This window comes from Oncorhynchus clarkii, chromosome 12 (assembly GCF_045791955.1).
Source record: "Oncorhynchus clarkii lewisi isolate Uvic-CL-2024 chromosome 12, UVic_Ocla_1.0, whole genome shotgun sequence".
Classification (NCBI taxonomy): domain Eukaryota; kingdom Metazoa; phylum Chordata; class Actinopteri; order Salmoniformes; family Salmonidae; genus Oncorhynchus; species Oncorhynchus clarkii.
Window position 1 is genome coordinate 23,355,384 of NC_092158.1, and position 22,150 is coordinate 23,377,533.

At 41.1% G+C, this 22,150-nt stretch overlaps 1 protein-coding gene across 1 annotated transcript; it reads right to left on the minus strand.

The window, feature by feature from the left end:
• Positions 1-681: 681 nt before the first annotated feature.
• Positions 682-19,078, minus strand: LOC139422903 (annexin A4-like). The gene is made up of 13 exons (XM_071174366.1): positions 18,991-19,078; positions 17,941-17,985; positions 16,962-17,049; positions 10,729-10,823; positions 8,920-9,033; positions 7,057-7,147; positions 4,718-4,797; positions 4,416-4,472; positions 2,644-2,737; positions 2,255-2,350; positions 1,457-1,515; positions 1,222-1,344; positions 682-1,117 (listed from the first exon to the last, which is right to left on the minus strand). Exons 2-13 carry the CDS (start codon positions 17,947-17,949, stop codon positions 1,064-1,066), a joined length of 960 nt encoding a protein of 319 aa, XP_071030467.1. The 5' UTR covers positions 17,950-17,985; positions 18,991-19,078; the 3' UTR covers positions 682-1,063.
• Positions 19,079-22,150: the final 3,072 nt, after the last annotated feature.

Below are 22,150 nucleotides of genomic sequence, written 5' to 3' on the forward strand. Positions count from 1 at the left end.
CATCACCTGGTATAAAGATGGACGTACAGTATCGACCCCATATTGTGTGAAGTGGAGACACGGCATGCTGTAATTAGCAGTGCTGGTTAACACTGGATCATTCAGCTGCAGACCCCAAACCCTGTTGGAAATGTGTTGTTCTGGCTATTTGTGTCAACAGGATGTTGACTGTAGGTGTGATAGGGTGGTGGTCTGATCAGGTTCATTACAATAGCCTGTATAACAGCCTGGACTTGGAACTTGATATATAGGAACCTCACAGAGCACTAAAACCCAGGTATGATTCAAAACAACCCAAACAAAACACAAAATTCCCATTGAGCTTTGGCATTGTGAAAACAAACCACAAAATATGCTTATAGAATGAAGTTAACTAGATGCGTGTACTGATGAAATTCCTATTAAATTCCTGCATTTAGAGCAATCTTAACTCGTTCCTGAGTTTATCCCACACCAGAGAATGGTAACGGCGCCACCCCATGGTATTAACAGGTACTACCACATATCCCCTTATAAAGGATTCAACATTTCAGAGTTTGATTCTCACAACTCTCTGTGATTAGGCTGTAATGATTAGGGTGAAATGATTAACTACATAGTCTGATTTGGAAGGAAATGAAGAAACATCCAAATAAGTCAAATGACTCAGAGCTGACTCAACAAACGAGCCATTCAAACAAATTAATTAAACAGACTTCAATTAGTCAGAGAGGAAAATGTCCTTCTGCTGAGACAGAGGTGGAAGGCAGAGGTCAATAAGGTCCATATTTTATTCTTCCTGAGATGTTTAGAGAGAGCTGTTGCCACACAACATGAATTAAAGCTGAAGCAGGGGATCAATAAAGACATGCAGGCAGCTGTAAAATGTAACTTGTCTTTGGTTTAATTAGTAATACAAACTGTGAAAAAAGGCATCATGGTTAGTCTCTGAAATGTTTGGGCCACAGAAGACCTGAGGATATTGAGAGAGCTGGAAGCAAAGGAAACAGCAGATAGGAGAGGCACCAATGGTGTTGTTGCAGAGTGAAGTCATCGTTGAATGATGTCCTAGACGTTCAATGCCCTACTCTCCACACAACTCCAGCAAAATTTTGCGGTAATCTCCAGATGAGTCTCCCTTAACAATACAGAGACACTCAGATTACTTCAAGATAACAGAAAGAAATGGGCACAAATCTACATTTTAAATCATTACTCAATCTTTAGTGACCAGGGTCTCACATTGATGAAGGAATGGAGAGTCTTTCCATATGCTTTAGAGAACTCGGTCTTGATGTCCAACATGTCAATTTCGGCCCGAGCCACCATGATTCTAATCAGGATGCTGTCTGTAGTTCCCAGACCCTGAGGAGACAAGAGGGAGGGAGCGTCAACATTCTGACCAATTCTGTCTGATAACCCATAAGTGTAGGCAGATATGCACACTTCATGGGAGAGTATGTAAAAAAGGCTTCACCTTCATGGATTTGTATAACCGCTCTGCAAAGAATGCTGGCTTGTTTCGGAGACACTTCACTGCAAAAAGAAAGAAAAAAAAGCAATATATCAGGCATGGCAGCTGAACAAGATTTAGTTTCAAATTAGGATTATAAACTGGGTGGTTCGAGCCCCGAATGCTGATTGGCTGACAGCGATGGTATATCAGAATGTATACCACAGATATGACAAAGCATTTATTTTTACTGCTCTAATTACGTTGGTAACCAGTTTATAATAGCAATAAGGCACCTCTGGGGTTTGTAGTATATGGCCAAAATACCACGGCTAAGTGCTGTATCCAGGCACCTTAGTTGCATCGTGCCTAAGAACAGTCCTTAGCTGTGTATATTGGCCATATACCACACCCCTCGTGCCTTATTGCTTAATTATAGCACTGTGCCCTTAGTCTGGTTCAGGATACTCTTTATGTGCTTATTTTCATCAGAACTGATCTGTTTCTCAGTCAAGGCTTATCCCACTTGGCACAGATGTCAGTTCAACATCTAGTTTTGATTTACAGTTGGTTGTGTTGTCAACTAATGTGAATTCATCGTGAAATAAAGTAAAATGTAGTTTAAAAAATGTTTGGTTAAAAGTCGGGTGGGAAAAAAAAATTGAATAAATATTCCACGTTGATTCAAAGTCATCACAGTTAATTTTTCGGTTGAAATTACGTGGAAACATCGTTGATTCAACCAGTTCGACCCCCAATGGGATCTGTCTTCAGTACATTATTACAAGAGGCAGTGAAACAAAATGGATCCGTCTGACAGACCTATTGCCAGGAAAACATCCTCCAGAGATCCAGACATCTCCCTCTTAATGCTATCCTCGATGTCCCTCCCAGAGATCTTCTGATACTCCTCAAACACTGAGGGAACGAGAGAAGGGCAGAGATGTGGAATCACTGTTTGAATGAGTAAGCCGTTATAAAATATTTGTTCCCCAAATCACCACAAGAGGACAGCAGAACTGTGTCTGTACATTCATTTCTGTAGCAAAATCAATTTGGAAGTATACATTTTCTTTATTAAAGTAGAGCACAGTAAAGAATAATGAACAATTTGAATGTTGCACTGAATAATAAAACAAAGGGAAAATTAGATCACTTCCCACTCCCAAAACAAGATCTAACAAACTCCGCTATAATGTGGGGGCAATTACCTCGGAGTAGGTGGTTTCTGTTCCTCACACAGAGCACAGTGAGGAACTTGACCTCATCTGTTCCCCAACAAGCCTCCCCAGCCTCGTAGATATCCTGAGAACCCACAGCAAAAGCATTTCACAAACCCAAAAGGACAATCTCCGAACACTGTTTTTGGGACATACAGTGCCTTCAGAAAGTATTCACACTCCTTTACTTTTTCCACATTTTGTTGTGTTACAAAGTGGGATTTAATTGTGATTTTTTTTTGTCAATGACCTAAACACAAAGTGGAAGACAATTTTTAACATAATGTAAAAAATAAAACAATAATATATCTTGACTGGTATTCAACCCCCTGAGTCTATACATTTGGCAGCAAATATAGCTGTGAGTCTTTCTGGGTAAATAAGCTCCTGCACGGCAAACGGTACCGGAGCGCCAAGTCTAGGTCTAAGAGGCTTCTAAACAGCTTCAAATCCGAAGCCCCCCCCCCCCCCCCCACTGCTACTCTGTTATCATCTATGCATAGTCACTTTAATAACTCTACCTACATACACATATTACCTCAACTAACCGGTGCACTCGCACATTGACTCTGTACCGGCACCCCCCTGTATATAGTCTCACTATTGTTATTTTACTGCTGCTCTTTAACTATTTGTTACTTTTTTCAACTGCATTGTTGGTTAGAGGCTCGTAAGTAAGCAAGCATTTCACTGCAAGGTCTACCTGTTGTATTCGGTGCATATAACTAATACAATTTGATTTGACACCTGGATTGTGCAAAATTTACCCATTATTATTTTCAGATTTCTTCAAGCTTTGTCAAATTGGTGTTGTTAGACAACCATTTTCAGGTCTTGCCATAGTTCTTACTTAAATCTGCTTGAAATCTGCTTGAAAGTCTAACTCAGCCACATGAACTGTCTTCTTTGTAAGCAACTCCAGTGTAGATTTGTTCTCTTTGAGGTTATTGTCCTACTGAAAGGTGACTGAACCAGGTTTTCCTCTAGAATTTTGCCTAACATTTATTTTTATTATGAAAAACTCCCCAGTCCTTAACGATTACAAGCACATAACAGTTACCGCTATCCTTGAAAATATGGAGCGGCATGACGTAATGTGTTGTATTGGATTTGCCCTAAACATAAAACATTGTATTCAGGACAAAAAGTGAATTGCTTTGCCACTTTTCTTGTAGTATTACTTTAGTGCCTTGTTACAAACAGGATGCATGTTTTGGAATATTTTTATTCTCTACAGGCTTCCGTCTTTTCACTCTGTCAATTAGGTTAGTATTGTGGGGTAACTACAATGTTGCTGATCCATCCAGCACAGCCATTAAACTAACTGTTTTAAAGTCACCATTGGCTTAATGGTGAAATCCCTGACCGGTTTCCTTCCTGTCCGGCAACTTAGTTAGGAAGGACGCCTGTAACTTTGTAGTGACTGGGTGTATTGATATACCATTCAAACTGTAATTAATAACTTCACCATGCTCAAAGGGACAGTCAATGTCTGCTGTTTTAATTTTTTACCCATCTACCAATAGGTGCCCTTATTTGCAAGGCATTGGAAAACCTCCCTGGTCTTTGTGGTTGAATCAGTATTTGAAAATCACTGCTTGACTGAGGGACCTCATAGATAATTGTATGTGTGGGGTAGAGAGATGAGGTAGTCATTATAAATCATGTTAAACACTATTATTGCACATTGATCCTGATACCCCAGCATGTGCTACTGAGATAGACAGCGCCAGATCACCTCCTCTCTGGGTCCATATCCTCACCTTAGCATCCTGCACAGCCTGAGTCTCATTCACAGTGTTGCTCTCATCTCGCCCTGCCTGTCAGTCAAAGCACAGAGGCAGAGGCCATGTTAGCAATGAGTCAGACAATGACATGATCATTACCTGGTTATAAGAGACCTCTAAAAACTACAAATCATCCACTATGTGTTAAACTGTACATAATGGATGAAGTGAAGGAGGACAAACTATTTCCCTTACAACAATCCATGTACTGTAGTTCTGTTTGCTTTCCTTTGACTGTTGGAATGCATTTAGAGAGATCAATACTGGAAGATTCTCACCGTGAGCAAAGAGACCAGAACCCTCTTGAACATTCCAGAAGTATCAGCCTCAATATCATCCTCCAGGCTCGTCCCATGTTCTGTCGTCACATGATTGAGTAAAATTAAGTGGAAGAAGTTATGAATTATCTAAGTCCCAGTGGTCTGACTATGCAGTTCTAACCACAACACTTGAAATGGTTTGTGAACACCCTGTCAATAGCTTTGGCAGGTAACAAAAGTTTAATATTGCTGTATAGAAAACAATAGTTCTCAAACACTCTAAAGAGGACTAGACACCGATATCTTATATCAGGTTTATTCTTTATACACAGTGATCAATACTAAGGTATCGACTTCTACCATACACCGCATGTGATAAATGGGCTGCATTTACAAAGGCAGTCCAATTCTGATTTTCTCCACTAATTGGTCTTTTGACCAATCACAGATCTTTTTCAGAGCTGATCTGATTGGTCAAAACGCCAAATATACAGTTGAAGTCAGAAGTTTAAATACACTTAGGTTGGAGTCATAAAAAAACAAGTTTTCAACCACTCCACAAATTTCTTGTTAACAAACTATAGTTTTGGCAAGTCGGTTAGGACATCTACTTTGTGAATGACAAGTAATTTTTCCAACAATTGTTTACAGACAGATTATTTCACTCATAATTCACTGTATCACAATTCAAGTGGGTCAGAAGTTTGCTACACTAAGTTGACTGTGCCTTTAAACAGCTTGGAAAATTCCAGAAAATGATGTCATGGCTTTAGAAGCTTCTGATAGGCTAAATGACATCATTTGAGCCAATTGGAGGTGTACCTGTGGATGTATTTCAAGGCCTACCTTCAAACTCAGTGCCTCTTTGCGTGACATCATGGGAAAAATCAAAAGAAATCAGCAAAGACCTCAGAAAAGAGATTGTATACCTCAACAAGTCTGGTTCACCCTGGGGAGCAATTTCCAAACGCCTGAAGCTACCACGTTCATCTGTACAAACAACAATATGCAATTATAAACACCATGGGACCACACAGCCATCATACCAATCAGGAAGGAGACGCGGTCTATCTCCTAGAGATTAATGTACTTTGGTGCGAAAAGTGCAAATCAATCCCAGAACAACAGCAAAGGACCTTGTGAAGATGCTGGATGAAACCGGTACAAAAGTATCTATATCCACAGTAAAACGAGTCCTATATCGACATAATCTGAAAGGCTGCTCAGCAAGGAAGAAGCCACTGCTCCAAAATCGCCATAAAAAAAAAGACAGACTACGGTTTGCAACTGCATATGGGGATAAAGATCGTACTTTTTTGGAGAAATGTCCTCTGGTCTGATGACACAAAATTAGGACTGTTTGGCCATAATGACCATCGTTATCTTTGGAGGAAAAGGGGATAGGCTTGCAAGCTGAAGAACACCATCCCAACAGTGAAGCACGGGGGTGCCAGCATCATGTGGGGGTGCTTTGCTGCAGGAGGGACTGGTGCACTTCCCAAAATAGATGGCATCATGAGATAGGAAAATTATGAGGATATATTGAAGCAACATCTCAAGACATCAGTCAGGAAGTTAAAGCTTGGTCGCAAATGGGTCTTCCAAATGAACAATAACCCCAAGCATACTTCCAAAGTTGTGGCAAAATGGCTTAAGGACAACAAAGTCAAGGTATTGGAGTGGCCATCACAAAGCCCTGACCTCAATCCCATAAACAATTTGTGGGCAGAACTGAAAAAGCGTGTGCGAGCAAGGAGGCCTACAAACCGGACTCAGTTACACCAGCTCTGTCACAAGGAATGGGCCAAAATTCACCCAACTTATTGTGAGAAGCTACCCGAAACGTTTGACCCAAGTTAAACAATTTTAAGGCAACGCTACCAAATAATAATTGAGTGTATGTAAACTTCTGACCCACTGGGAATGTGATGAAAGAAATAAAATCACTACTATTATTCTGACATTTCACATTCTTAAAATAAAGTGGTGATCCTAACTGACCTAAAACAGGGAATTTTTACTCGGATGAAATGTCAGGAATTGTGAAAAACTGAGTTTAAATGTGTATGTAAACTTCTGACTTCAACTGTGTGTGATATATGCCAAAGGCAGGGTAGCCTGGTGGTTAGAGCAGCGTTGGACTAGTAACCGAAGGTACAAATGTCGTTCTGCCCCTGAACAGGCAGTTAACCCACTGTTCCTAGGCCATCATTGGAAATAAGAATTTGTTCTTAACTGACTTGCCTAGTTGAATAAAGGTATAATAAATACATATATCTGATTGGGCTGCCTGTTTAAATACAGCACTCTTACACAGATGGAGATTCAATACATTGCACAGAGAGGCTGTGATGTACCTTTCATGTAGACCTCCGTGATAACTCTAATTTCAGCATTTGTCCTTGAAGCCAGGATATCAATGAGAGCAGCCTCCTCTGTTCCAGAACCCTAGCATTCAGTAAAAGAGATGTGGAGAGATATGTTAATACTTAATTGAGTAGTGTGAGGCAACACATGGGTGGTGGATGAGGTGAATAGCCCCATACAATGTCAATAGCTCTGAGAGGTACAGTATTGAAAAGTGTTACATACAGTGGGGCAAAAAAAGTATTTAGTCAGCCACCAATTGTGCAAGTTCTCCCACTTAAAAAGATGAGAAAGGCCTGTAATTTATCATCATAGGTACACTTCAACTATGACAGACAAAATGAGAAGAAAAAAAATCCAGAAAATCACATTGTAGGATTTTTTTATGAATTTATTTGCAAATTATGGTGGAAAATAAGTATTTGGTCAATAACAAAAGTTTCTCAATACTTTGTTATATACCCTTTGTTGGCAATGACAGAGGTCAATCGTTTTCTGTAAGTCTTCACAAGGTTTTCACACACTGTTGCTGGTATTTTGGCCCATTCCTCTATGCAGATCTCCTCTAGAGCAGTGATGTTTTGGGGCTGTTGCTGTGCAACACAGACTTTCAACTCCCTCCAAAGATTTTCTATGGGGTTGAGATCTGGAGACTGGCTAGGCCACTCCAGGACCTTGAAATACTTCTTACGAAGCCACTCCTTCATTGCCCGGGCGGTGTGTTTGTGATCATTGTCATGCTGAAAGACCCAGCCACGTTTCATCTTCAATGCCCTTGCTGATGGAAGGAGATTTTCACTCAAAATCTCACGATACATGGCGCCATTCATTCTTTCCTTTACACGGATCAGTCTTCCTGGTCCCTTTGCAGAAAAACAGCCCCAAAGCATGATGTTTCCACCCCCATACTTCACAGTAGGTATGGTGTTCTTTGGATGCAACTCAGCATTCTTTGTCTTCCAAACATGACGAGTTGAGTTTTTACCAAAAAGTTATATTTTGGTTTCATCTGGCCATATGACATTCTCCCAATCTTCTTCTGGATCATCCAAATGCTCTCTAGCAAACTTCAGATGGGCCTGGACATGTACTGGCTTAAGCAGGGGGACACGTCTGGCACTGCAGGATTTGATTCCCTGGCGGCATAATGTGTTACTGATGGTAGGCTTTGTTACTTTGGTCCCAGCTCTCTGCAGGTCATTCACTAGGTCTCCCCGTGTGGCTCTGGGATTTTTGCTCACCGTTCTTGTGATCATTTTGACCCCACGGGGTGAGATCTTGCATGGAGCCCCAGATCGAGGGAGATTAGCAGTGGTCTTGTATGTCTTCCATTTCCTAATAATTGCTCCCACAGTTGATTTCTTCAAACCAAGCTGCTTACCTATTGCAGATTCAGTCTTCCCAGCCTGGTGCAGGTCTACAATTTTGTTTCTGATGTCCTTTGACAGCTCTTTGGTCTTGGCAATAGTGGAGTTTGGAGTGTGACTGTTTGAGGTTGTGGACAGGTGTCTTTTATACTGATAACAAGTTCAAACAGGTGCCATTAATACAGGTAACGAGTGGAGGACAAATGAGCCTCTTAAAGAAGAAGTTACAGGTCTGTGAGAGCCAGAAATCTTGCTTGTTTGTAGGTGACCAAATACTTATTTTCCACCATAATTTGCAAATGTGATTTTCTTGTTTTTTATTTTCTCATTTTGTCTGTCATAGTTGAAGTGTACCTATGATGAAAATTACAGGCCTCTCTCATCTTTTTAAGTGGGAGAACTTGCACAATTGGTGGCTGACTAAATACTTTTTTTGCCCCACTGTATATCCCCATTGTGACGGTTTCACTGGCAGTAATAACTGACCTTTATAGCGGTCCTCAGCTCGTAAGCGTCATACTTAGGAGCGATCATCAGGAGGCCCAGCACCACTTTCTCAGTGTTCCCCGTCAGCTCTCCTTGCAGATCATCTGCCAGGTCCTGCAGTGGCATTACACAGACATTTAAAATGGGTCCAATGGACACAATCCCCTGCCGAGTGCTCAACTTAGCATTCACGATTTCTCAATACACTCATATCTCCGATTGTTTAACCTAGCACATTCTAGATACAATTCAACTGCCAGAAGGGTGTGGTTGCAGAGGAGTTGAACAAACAACACAGCTAGTAAAGAGTGACCTCGTCTGTCTGGGCGTCCACACACACTATATGTCTCCCTGTTTCTGACCAGGAGGATTCCACTAGCAATATTTGCCCTTCCCTTTGGCAAGCATTCTCATTCAACCATGGGTCTTTATAACTTTAATTAATTTTATTGTATTTTACCCCCCAATTTCGATCTTTTCTCGTTGCTGCAACTCCCCAACGGGCTCAGGAGGCAAAGGTCGAGTCATGTGTCCTCCAAAACATGACCCGCCAAACCGCGCTTCTTAACACCCGCTCGCTTAACCTGGAAGCCAGCCACACCAATGTGTCGGAGGAAACACTGTTCACCTGAGGACCGAGATCAGCCTGCAGGCACCCGGCCCGCCACAAGGAGTCGCTAGGGCGCGATGAGCCAAGTAAAGCCCCTCGGCCAAACCCTCCCCTAACCTGGACGACGCTGGGCGAATTGTGTCCATCACCCTAAGGGGGTCTAGATAACTTTATCAACAATTCATTTTATGCCAGACCACATGACAGCTCCTATCTCACTGTTTCAGTAGGGCAGAAGGTAGCCTAGCTGTTTGAGTGTAACCCGAAAGGTTGCTAATAAGGTGAAAAAGCTGTTGATGTGCCCTTGAGGGGCGCTGTTCATAATGGCTGAAACATTGTTTCAGGGAGAGTGAGATATGCAAAAAAGACATTAACAATTCACACATATACATTCCACACTTGTACATGTGAAATAGGACAGATCACACCAGTAGAGTAAACATTGATCAGACTTCCCTTTCGGTTTTAAATGTCAAGTTAAATAATAACTTAACATAGGGTCTGTCACTTTGTAATCTTCCTACTTCACTTAAACACACAATGCAGTATCCTGACTGAAACTGGTCTTCAACCCCCATGAGGAGTATTATTCACCTACTCTTTGAAGGTAGATCAAATGTATTTATATAGCCCTTCTTACATCAGCTGATATCTCAAAGTGCTGTACAGAAACCCAGCCTAAAACCCCAAACATCAAGCAATGTAGGTGTAGAAGCACAGTGGCTAGGGAAAACTCCCTAGAAAGGCCAAAACCTAGGAAGAAACCTAGAGAGGAACCAGGCTATGAGGGGTGGCCAGTCCTAGATAATCCTCTCTCTATCCTCTGTCCACAACACCATCTGTTTGTAAGAGTTAATGATGAACCCGAGGCACCAACTGTCAACAAAGTAAACATTAACACCAGACAGACACCACCACACCCATAGTAACACACAAAACCACACACCAGGAACGAAGATGATAAATGTAACTATTTACACAACCCCTGCATACTCCTGCCATGCACTTGAACTATATCTAATATAAGAATATCTAAATAGTCTTCCTCAATTACTGGAGCTGGCATTGTTTGGCTTTGGAAAACTTAAGAATAGTCTGATAATTCAAACTGGGATATGAGAAATGTCATAAACACAGGTATTGTCCATTGCCTTCGACAGGTGTGTCACTCCACTCCATCAAAAATGAACACTTATTACCTTCCCCACGGTCAGCTTGTAAGCCTCCTTGATGCGTTGCCTCTGAGCAATGGTACGACGTGCCAGGACCTCAATGACAGCTGCCTCATCTGTGCCTGTAAGAAAACATCTCAGACTAACATTACTGTATACCTTCACATTATAATGCTGCATTATAAGATAAAATAACTTGCTATTGACAAAACAGCATCGATCACCATTGCAATTAAGAATACAATATTTCACACATTGGTTGAGATGTCAATGTTAAAACTTGACACTGACAGAACTTTGACATTAAATGGCACTTGTCCATAGTGTGGCTGCATTTTCAATAGAAATAATGGACAGAAATATCTCCCTGATATCACAGCTAGAAAGTGCTCAACCAGAGTTCAACATGAATGCTGAACTGACACACTTCCTGTTTCCAAGCTCCTCCCCTTGGACCCATGGGCATACCCGTTTCTCAATGTATGTGCCATCGGTTTCTAATACATCTCACATTAGAGTCAGGTGAAGCATAAGCATTCCAAACATGGTGCCAAGATTCACCCATTTAGAGACAAATTGTGCAGGCTTTATATTTATACCATTGTACAGGCTTTCCTTTTTTAAAGAAAAAAAAAAACTTTATTTTCTTACAATGGTCAATGTTTTTTCTGCATTGTACAGCATAGAGACCGGTACAGATACACAATATCTACAGTACCAATCAAAAAATTGGACACACCTACTCATTCAAGGGTTTTAATAATTTTTTAAAACAATTTTCTACATTGTAGAATAATAGTGAAGACATTACAATTATGAAATAAGACATGTGGAATCATGTGGTAATCCAAAACATATTATATATATATTTTGATTCTTCAAAGTAGCCACACTGCCTTGATGACAGCTTTGCACACTCTTGCAATTCTCTCAACCAGCTTCACCTGGAATGCTTCTCCAACCGTCTTGAAAGAGTTCCAGCATATGCTGAGCACTTGTTAGCTACGTTTTCTTCCCTCTGCGTTCAGACTCATCCCAAACCATCTCAAATAGGTTGAGGTGGAGTGTTTGTGGAGACCCGGCCATCTGATGCAGCACTCCATCACTCTCCTTCTTGGTCAAATAGCCCTTACACAGCCTGGAGGTGTTTTGGGTCATTGTAGTGGTTTCTTTGCAGCAATTCGACCATGAATGCCTGAACAGTTGATGTTGAGGTGTGTCTGTTACTTGAACTCTGTGAAGCATTTATTTGTGCTGCAATTTCTGAGGCTAGTAACTCTAACAATCCTCTGCAGCAGAGGTAACTCTGGGTCTTTCTTTCCAGTGGTGGTCCTCATGAGAGCCAGTTTCATCATGGAGCTGCAGCAGAGGTAACTCTGGGTCTTCCTTTCCTGTGGTGGTCCTCATGAGAGCCAGTTTCATCATGGAGCTGCAGCAGAGGTAACTCTGGGTCTTCCTTTCCTGTGGCGGTCCTCATGAGAGCCAGTTTCATCATGGAGCTGCAGCAGAGGTAACTCTGGGTCTTCCTTTCCTGTGGCGGTCCTCATGAGAGACAGTTTCATCATAGCGCTTGATGGTTGTTGCGACTGTACTTGAAGAAACTTTCAAAGTTCTTGAAATTTTCCAAATTGACTGATCTTCACGTCTTAAAGTAATGATGAGCTGTCGTTGCCATAATATGTACTTGGTCCTTTACCAAATATGGCTATATTCTGTATACCAACCCTACCCTGTCAACCCACAACACAACTGATTGGCTCAAATGCATTAAGGAAAGAAATTCCACAAATTAACTTTTAAGAAGGCACACCTGTTCCAGGTGAATGATGCTGGTTGAGAGAATGCCAAGAGTGTATAAAAGCTGTCATCAAGGCAAAGGGTGGCTACTTTGAAGAATTTTAAATATAAAATGTATTTTGATTTGTTTAACACTTTTTTGGTTACTACATGATACAATGTGTGGTATTTCATAGTTTTGATGTCTTCACTATTATTCTACAATGTAGAAAATAAAGAAAAACCCTTGAATGAGTAGGTGAGTCCAACATTTTGAATGGTACTGTACATCAGCAAGGCAACGATAATGCAATCCTAACTTTCAAATAGAACAAGAGAAAGGCAAAATACTATAAAGGCTACGGATGAGTCAAGTATAAAGAAAGTACTCTCAGGGCACAATTAGAGGAATAAATGAGATCATCAAAATGGAAAGTACAGGAACTACAGTCGTGTAGGACACCTGTAATTGAGGTCTAGAAGAAATACAAATTGTGACAGCACTTATAGTGCCTTCGGAAATAATTCAGACCCCTTGACTTTTTCCACATTGTTACTTTTGGATTAAATAAAACAATTTCCTCAGCAATCTAGACATACTCTATAAAGACAAAGCAAAAACAGTTTTAGAAATTTTAGCAAATCTATTACAAACAAAAAACAGAAATACCTTATTCATGTAACTATTCAGACCCTTTGCTATGAGATTCGAAATTGAGCTCATGTACAGTTGTAGTCGGAAGTTTACATACACTTAGGTTGGAGTCATTAAAACTCGTTTTTTTAACCACGCCAAATTTCTTGTTAACAGATTATTTCACTGTGTCACAATTCCAAAGGGCCATAAGTTTACACACATTAATTTGACTGTGCCTTTAAACAGCTTGGAAAATTCCAGAAAATGATGTCATGGCTTTAGAAGCTTCTGATAGGCTAACTGACATAATTTGAGTCAATTGGAGGTGCACCTGTGGATGTATTTCAATATCCAAATGCCTTAAGGTACCACGTTCATCTGCACAAACAATAGTACGCAAGTATAAACATCATAGGACCACGCAGCTGTCATACCGCTCAGGAAGGAGACGTGTTCTGTCTGCTAGAGATGAACGTACTTTGGTGCGAAAAGTGCAAATCAATCCCAGAACAACAGCAAAGGACCTTGTCAAGATGCTGAAGGAAACAGCTACAAAAGTATCTATATCCATAGGTACAAAAGTATCTACATGTACAGTAAAAAGAGTCCTATAATCGACATAACCTGAAAGGCCGCTCAGCCATAAAGGCCGCTCGGCCATAAAAAAGCCAGACTACGGTTTGCAACTGCACATGGGGATAAAGATCGTACTTTTTGGAGAAATGTCCTCTGGTATGATGAAACAAAAATAGAACTGTTATGCCATAATGACCATCGTTATGTTTGGAGGGAAAAGGGGGAGGCTTGCATGCTAAAGAACACCATCCCAACCGTGAAGCATGGGGGTGGCAGCATCATGTTGTGTGGGTGCATTGATGCAGGAGGGACTGGTGCACTTCACAAAATAGATGGCATCACGAGGCAGGAAAATTATGTGGATATATTGAAGCAACATCTTAAGATATCAGTCAGGAAGTTAAAGCTTGGTCACAAATAGGTCTTCCAAATGGACAGTGACCCCAAGCATACTTCCAAAGTTGTGGCAAAATGGCTTAAGGACAACAGTCATGGTATTGGAGTGGCCATCACAGAGCCCTGACCTCAATCCTATAGAACATTTGTGGGCAGAACTGAAAAAGTGTGTGCGAGCAAGGAGGTCTGGAGAAAACCTGGCACCATCCCTATGGTGAAGCAAGGTGGGGATGTTTTTCAGCGGTAGGGACTGGGAGACTAGTTTGGAATGAGGCAAAGATGAACAGAGCAAAGTACAGAGATCCTTGATGAAAACCTGCTCCAGAGCACTCAGGACCTCAGACTGGGGTGAAGGTTCACCCTCCAACAGGACAACTGTTATGCAGAGATCTGTCTGTACTTTGCTCTGTTCATCTCTGGTCACCTCCCTGACCAAGAATCTGATGGTCACTGACAGAGCTCCTCTGTGGAGTTGGGAGAACCTTCCAGAAGTACTACCATTTCCATGGAAATTATTAAATCACTGGGGGAAGATGGAGTGCAGGCCAGGGGAAGATGGAGTGCAGGCCAGGGGAAGATGGAGTGCAGGCCAGGGGAAGCTCGGGCAGGCAGGAAACCAGGTGCCGAGGCTGAGCCTGGAGCGAGAGGGGTTGGGACAGGGTAAGAAGATCCAGAGCGGAATCCAAGGGAGAAGTAGCGTGGGGAATCCAGGGCAGAGTAGCAGGATAAGGAGATGTGAGACTGGAGACAGGGACCAGAGTCAGAGCGGGAAGAATGAGCAGAGATTACGATCTGGCAGGAATTAGTATTTGCAGAGGTCTTGATTATGGAACAGGTTGCAGATGGTGGGGATATGCTCTGACCCCAGCACACCTGTCTCCGCTTGAGGTCGACCGATTATGATTTTTCAACGCCGATACCGATTATTGGAGGACCAAAAAAGCAGATACCGATTAAATCGGCCGATTTTTTTAATGTTATTTGTAATAATGACAATTACAACAATACTGAATGAATACTTATTTTAACTTAATATAATACATCAATAAAATCAATTTAGCCTCAAGTAAATAATGAAACATGTTCAATTTGGTTTAAATAATGCAAAAACAAAGTGTTGGAGAAGAAAGTAAAAGTGCAATATGTGCTATGTAAGAAAAATAACGTTTCAGTTCCTTGCTCAGAACATATGACAGCTGGTGGTCTAGATATTATAGGAATTATAGGACTATTTCCCTCTATATCATTTGTATTTCATTAACCTTTGACTATTGGATGTTCTTATAGGCACTTTAGTATATGCCAGTGTAACAGTATAGCTTCCGTCCCTCTCCTCGCTCCTACCTGGGCTCAAACCAGGAACACATCGACAACAGCCACACTCGAAGCAGCGTTACCAATGCAGAGCAAGGGAAACAACCACAGGCTCAGAGTGAGTGACGTTTGAAACACTATTAGTGCGCGCTACCTAGCTAGCCATTTCACATCGGTTACACCAGCCTCATCTCGGGAGTTGATAGGCTTGAAGTCATAAACCGTGCAATGCTTAACGAACAACGAAGAGCTGCTGGCAAAACGCACAAAAGTGCTGTTTGAATGAATGTTTACGCGCCTGCTTCTGCCTACCACCGCTCAGTCAGATACTTGTATGCTTGTATGCTCAGTCAGATTATATGCAACGCAGGACACGCTAGATAATATCTAGTAATATCATCAACCATGTGTAGTTAACTAGTGATTATGATCGATTGCTTTTTATAGGATAAGTTTAATGCTAGTTAGCAACTTACCTTGCCTTACTGCATTCGTGTAACATGCAGTCTCCTTGTGGAGTGCAACGAGAGAGAGGCAGGTCTTTATTGCGTTGGACTAGTTAACTGTAAGGTGCAAGATTGAATCCCCCGAGCTGACAAGGTGAAAATCTGTCGTTCTGCCCCTGAACGAGGCAGTTAACCCACCGTTCCTAGGCCGTCATTGAAAATAAGAATGTGTTCTTAACTGACTTTCCTAGTTCAATAAAGGTATATATAAAAAATACATGTTTTTATTTTTGAAATCGGCACCCAAAAATACAGATTTCTGATTGTTATGAAAATTTGAAATCGGCCCTAATTAAATAGCCATTCCGATTAATCGGTCGACCTCTAGTCTCCGCCCATGCAATCACACACACAGAGACAGAGACAGAGGCGGCAGATCAAGGAGACATAGGATGAGCAGTAGAGGGCGTGGCAGGAGCAGATGTAACAACAACTACCCTAAGCACACACCAAGACAATGCAGGAGCGGCTTCGGGACAAGTCTCAATATCCTTGAGTGGCCCAGCCAGAGCCAGGACTTGAACCTGATCTAACATCTCTGGAGAGACCTGAAAATAGCTTTGCAGCAACGCTTCCCATTCAACCTGACAGAGCTTGAGAGGATTTTCAGAGACGAATGGGAGAAACTCCTCAAATACATGTGTTCCAAGCTTGTAGCATCATACCCAAGAAGACTCAAGGCTGTAATCACTTCCAAATGTGCTTCAACAAAGTACTGAGTAAAGGGTCTGAATACTTATGTAAATGTGATACTTCAGTGTTTAAATAAAATAAGAAATTTAGCAAAAATATCGAAATACAATTTTTTTCTCACTCTTTATAGGTACTGTGTGTACAATTTTAGAATAATGCTTGTAACCTAACAAAATGTGCAAAAATTCGAGGGATCTGAATACTTTCCGAAGGCACTGCATAGCATACTGTATAACAGGAAGGTAGGTTGGGGCTTTCATGGAAAGGACAAACTATTTTAGGATATAACGCTTTCTGAGAAGAAAAAAAGTGACACTAACGCTCACATCCGGCCTATCTGACACCTCATTATGATCACTCACCAGCCCCCTTCATGGCTCCTCTCAGACGGTTCACATCCTCCTCTACATTGAAAGCAGCGGCTTCAACCACGGTTCCACGGTTGCCAATCTACAGTGGGAGAAAGTTATATGGCATACGTTTAAACAGCCCATGCATTGGTATCACAGTCACTCTCCCATTCCCTTGTAGTTTGAGTCATAGGCTATGGGTACACACACGCACAAGCATACACATCTCAAAAGGTTCAGTGACAGTGATACATTTATTTTCTATATCTACCACAGGAGGTTGGTGGCACCCCGGGGAGGATGGGCTCGTGGTAATGGCTGGAGTAGAATGCTACATGTTTGATGCCATTTCATTCGCTCCATTCCAGCCATTATGAGCCGCCCTCACCTCAGCTGCCGTAACTGGTATCTACTGTTTACAGTGTATGCCAGACTACCTCGTCTGCTCGATGGCTGATATTTTCAGCAGTAAGGATTTTTGTTTTTAGGGCCTATTTCCATCACCCATCCATAACCCATCTTTCTGCAAACTTGAATGAATACACTGTTGATACAGCATCTACCCCCAAGCTATAAGACTGCAGAACAATTAATCAAATGGCGCTCCGGACTATTTACATTGACCACCCCCCCTTTGTTTTTACACTGCTGCTACTCACTGTATATTATCTATGCATAGTCACTTTACCCCTGCAGTACCTACGTGTAGAAATGACCTAGACTAAGCTGTAAAGATTTTCTTAATTCTATTTCTTTAACTGCATTGTTGGTTAAAGGCTTGTAAGTACGTATTTCACGGTAAGGTCTACACCGGTTGTATTCGGCGCATGTAACAAATACAACTTGATAAGAAAATAAACTCCAAGACTAAGCAAACAAAACCTAATTCAAATGTGAGCATGCATGCAAATGTATGGAAATATTGACCACTATCATTCCTAGTCCAGTCACAAAGCGTACTACAGTACACACGTTGGGTGCTGGGACTTACCGCTGCCATTGTAGAGTTTCAAAACTTAATCAAGAGATGGGAAAGCTATGAAAAGAAACATTGTTATTACTTCTTAGGATTCTTAGTAATGCGTTCTTCATTGAACAATGTGGTGAGCTTTGAAAGCAGATGAAACAGCATTGCTCTCTAATTAATACTATATGCAGTTGTGAAAAGTTCTTCAGTACAAATACTTTAAAGTACTACTTATATCATTTTTTGGGGTATTATTAATACTTTCTTTAGGAATGTAATGAAGTAAAAGTTATGTACCTTTTACTCCATATATTTTCCCTGACACCCAAAATTACTGGTTACATTTTGAATGCTTAGCAGGACAGACAATGGTCAAATTCACACACAGGGGTGTTATCCATATTATGCCGCTGGAACATTAGCCAAGGATAACAACTCTTTCACTGTATACATCTGGTCCGTTAAGCCTGCTGCGTTATGTTAGTTTGGCGTGAAAATACCTGGTACAACAAGAACCCTTTTGACATCTGCCTCTGCCTCTGTCCAACTGCCACTTCAAAACATTAGAATTAGCCTACTAGATATACAGTACATTATTTCAATGTGATCACCCCTGCACATTATGCAGATAATGCTGATGGTGCATTTAGAGGACTTTTACGTCAAAATGACCATTAGCCCACTAGAGTAAATGCAACCAATGAAATGCAGTTCACAAAATTACCACAACGCAGGCACTACAAATCTATCGTAAATATAGGTAAATATGGAGACATTGTTACCCAACACAGTTCTTATAATTGTTTGTTAATTGTTTCCCTGTTTGTGGGTGTAATGTTAAGGATAAATTAAATCAACCCAACAATAGGTCTCAGGAAGCGATGTCTGTCAGCTGGCGGCCAGCAATGGAAGAATAACTTCTGAGGTTTAGTTTATGTTCGAGACACACCATTGAATGTGTCAGAAATAATATTCTAAAGCTTCGAGTAAAAACAACAACCGAAAACACGAATCTATAGCTTATTTGTGCCTATTTTAACCTCACCCTAAAATGACAGTAAAATATTTACTTACAAATGAGGAAGAATGGAGTGGTGACAAAACGGAACTCTTCTGAGAACGGAACGTCGGCTTTAAAACGCAGCCCAGGGGCTGACACAGAAAGATTTTCGGTCCCACCCCTTCATACTTACACAGGTCACATTATATTTCAGTCAAGAGCGTCATATCTCTCTTAATGGTACCTTGGCCTTTTGCTTACCACCTAGAGCTCTCTGCAACAGACTTATTGTATTTTATTTGTATTATGCGACAAGAAGACAAATAGCCAGTCATCCCATATACTAGATTGGAATATACAAATAGGGAAAAAACGTTAATTTCATTAACCAGGTTCCCATCCAACCATTTCATGCGAATGAATTACCTGACGCATGAAAAAGTGATGTAAACATTAAATGCCGGTACAATTTATAAATGCTGACAGAAAATTGCTGGATCTTTGTGTCGGTGAAATGTATAATGTGAGAATGGTGGCGGAAACGCCTTTATGCGCAAATATTGATATAATAACCAGAAGTAATATTGGAGTCACGCGATTAAATTATGTGTTGTTAATTGGGAGAGAGGTGTTGCTTTATTTGTTTTTCAGACCAGGTTTGCGGAAGGTATTCAGACCCTTTTACTTTTTCCACATTTTGTTACATTACAGCTTTATTCTAAATGTATTTTTTTCCCTCAATCTACACACAATACCCCATAATGACAAAGAAAAACCAGGTTTAGACATGTTTGAAAATGTATTACAAATAAAAATAAATATTTAATATCACATTTACATAAGTATTCAGACCCATTACTCAGTATTTTGTTGAAGCACCTTTGGGATTGATTACAGCATCGAGTCTTCTTGAGTATGAAGATACAGTGCCTTGCGAAAGTATTCGGCCCCCTTGAACTTTGCGACCTTTTGCCACATTTCAGGCTTCAAACATAAAGATATAAAACTGTATTTTTTTGTGAAGAATCAACAACAAGTGGGACACAATCATGAAGTGGAACGAAATTTATTGGATATTTCAAACTTTTTTAACAAATCAAAAACTGAAAAAGTGGGCGTGCAAAATTATTCAGCCCCTTTACTTTCAGTGCAGCAAACTCTCTCCAGAAGTTCAGTGAGGATCTCTGAATGATCCAATGTTGACCTAAATGACTAATGATGATAAATACAATCCACCTGTGTGTAATCAAGTCTCCGTATAAATGCACCTGCACTGTGATAGTCTCAGAGGTCCGTTAAAAGCGCAGAGAGCATCATGAAGAACAAGGAACACACCAGGCAGGTCCGAGATACTGTTGTGAAGAAGTTTAAAGCCGGATTTGGATACAAAAAGATTTCCCAAGCTTTAAACATCCCAAGGAGGACTGTGCAAGCGATAATATTGAAATTAGTATCAGACCACTGCAAATCTACCAAGACCTGGCCGTCCCTCTAAACTTTCAGCTCATACAAGGAGAAGACTGATCAGAGATGCAGCCAAGAGGCCCATGATCACTCTGGATGAACTGCAGAGACAACAATCAGTCGTATATTGCACAAATCTGGCCTTTATGGAAGAGTGGCAAGAAGAAAGCCATTTCTTAAAGATATCCATAAAAAGTGTCGTTTAAAGTTTGCCACAAGCCACCTGGGAGACACACCAAACATGTGGAAGAAGGTGCTCTGGTCAGATGAAACCAAAATTGAACTTTTTGGCAACAATGCAAAACGTTATGTTTGGCGTAAAAGCAACACAGCTGAACACACCATCCCCACTGTCAAACATGGTGGTGGCAGCATCATGGTTTGGGCCTGCTTTTCTTCAGCAGGGACAGGGAAGATGGTTAAAATTGATGGGAAGATGGATGGAGACAAATGCAGGACCATTCTGGAAGAAAACCTGATGGAGTCTGCAAAAGACCTGAGACTGGGACGGAGATTTGTCTTCCAACAAGACAATGATCCAAAACATAAAGCAAAATCTACAATGGAATGGTTCAAAAATAAACATATCCAGGTGTTAGAATGGCCAAGTCAATGTCCAGACCTGAATCCAATCGAGAATCTGTGGAAAGAACTGAAAACTGCTGTTCACAAATGCTCTCCATCCAACCTCACTGAGCTCGAGCTGTTTTGCAAGGAGGAATGGGAAAAAAATTCAGTCTCTCGATGTGCAAAACTGATAGAGACATACCCCAAGCGACTTACAGCTGTAATCGCAGCAAAAGGTGGCGCTACAAAGTATTAACTTAAGGGGGCTGAATAATTTTGCACGCCCACTTTTTCAGTTTCTGATTTGTTAAAAAAGTTTGAAATATCCAATAAATGTCGTTCCACTTCATGATTGTGTCCCACTTGTTGTTGATTCTTCACAAAAAAATACAGTTTTATATATTTATGTTTGAAGCCTGAAATGTGGCAAAAGGTCGCAAAGTTCAAGGGGGCCGAATACTTTCGCAAGGCACTGTGTAAGTTTGGCACACATGTATTTGGGTACTTTTTTCCATTCTTCTCTGCATATCCTCTCAAGCTCTGTCAGGTTGGATTGGGAGCGTTGCTGCACAGCTATTTCCAGGGCTCTCCAGAGATGTTAGATCGGGTTCTAGTCTGGGCTCTGGGGGGGGGGGGGGGGGGTGATTCAAAAGTGATTCAAAAGGTTATTCGAGGAACCATTAAAAGGGGTTCCTAGAAGAACTTATAGGGGTTCCCCCACAGTTTCAATTTGAAGAACCCCTAAAAGGACACTCGAGGAACCTTTTCTTTTTTAGAGCGTATGATAATACTGAACTTCTCCTGACACAACTTATTACTTTCTCAAGGGACGAAATTCCGGCTGTCAATCTCCGTAAAATCAGCACGAACCCTTCGGGATGTAGCGTTCAACAGTGCCATCCCACTTATAATGCAGCTGCTTTGTCTTGATGTAATTTCTTTATCAAAAACTACCGTGACGCTTTTCAATTTCAAACAAGCGCGCTCTTCCAACCACCATCCCCGTGTCGTTCGCTTACCACATGTGATTCAGCCTGCCTTCTCTGTGAAAATGAATCCTGCTGATGAACCAACATCTTCTGAACCACATCCACATTCCTCTGAGATACACTGTCAATTGTGGGACCTTACTGTATATAGACAGGTGTGTGCCATTCCAAATCATGTCCAATCAATTGAATTTACCACAGGTGGACTCCAATT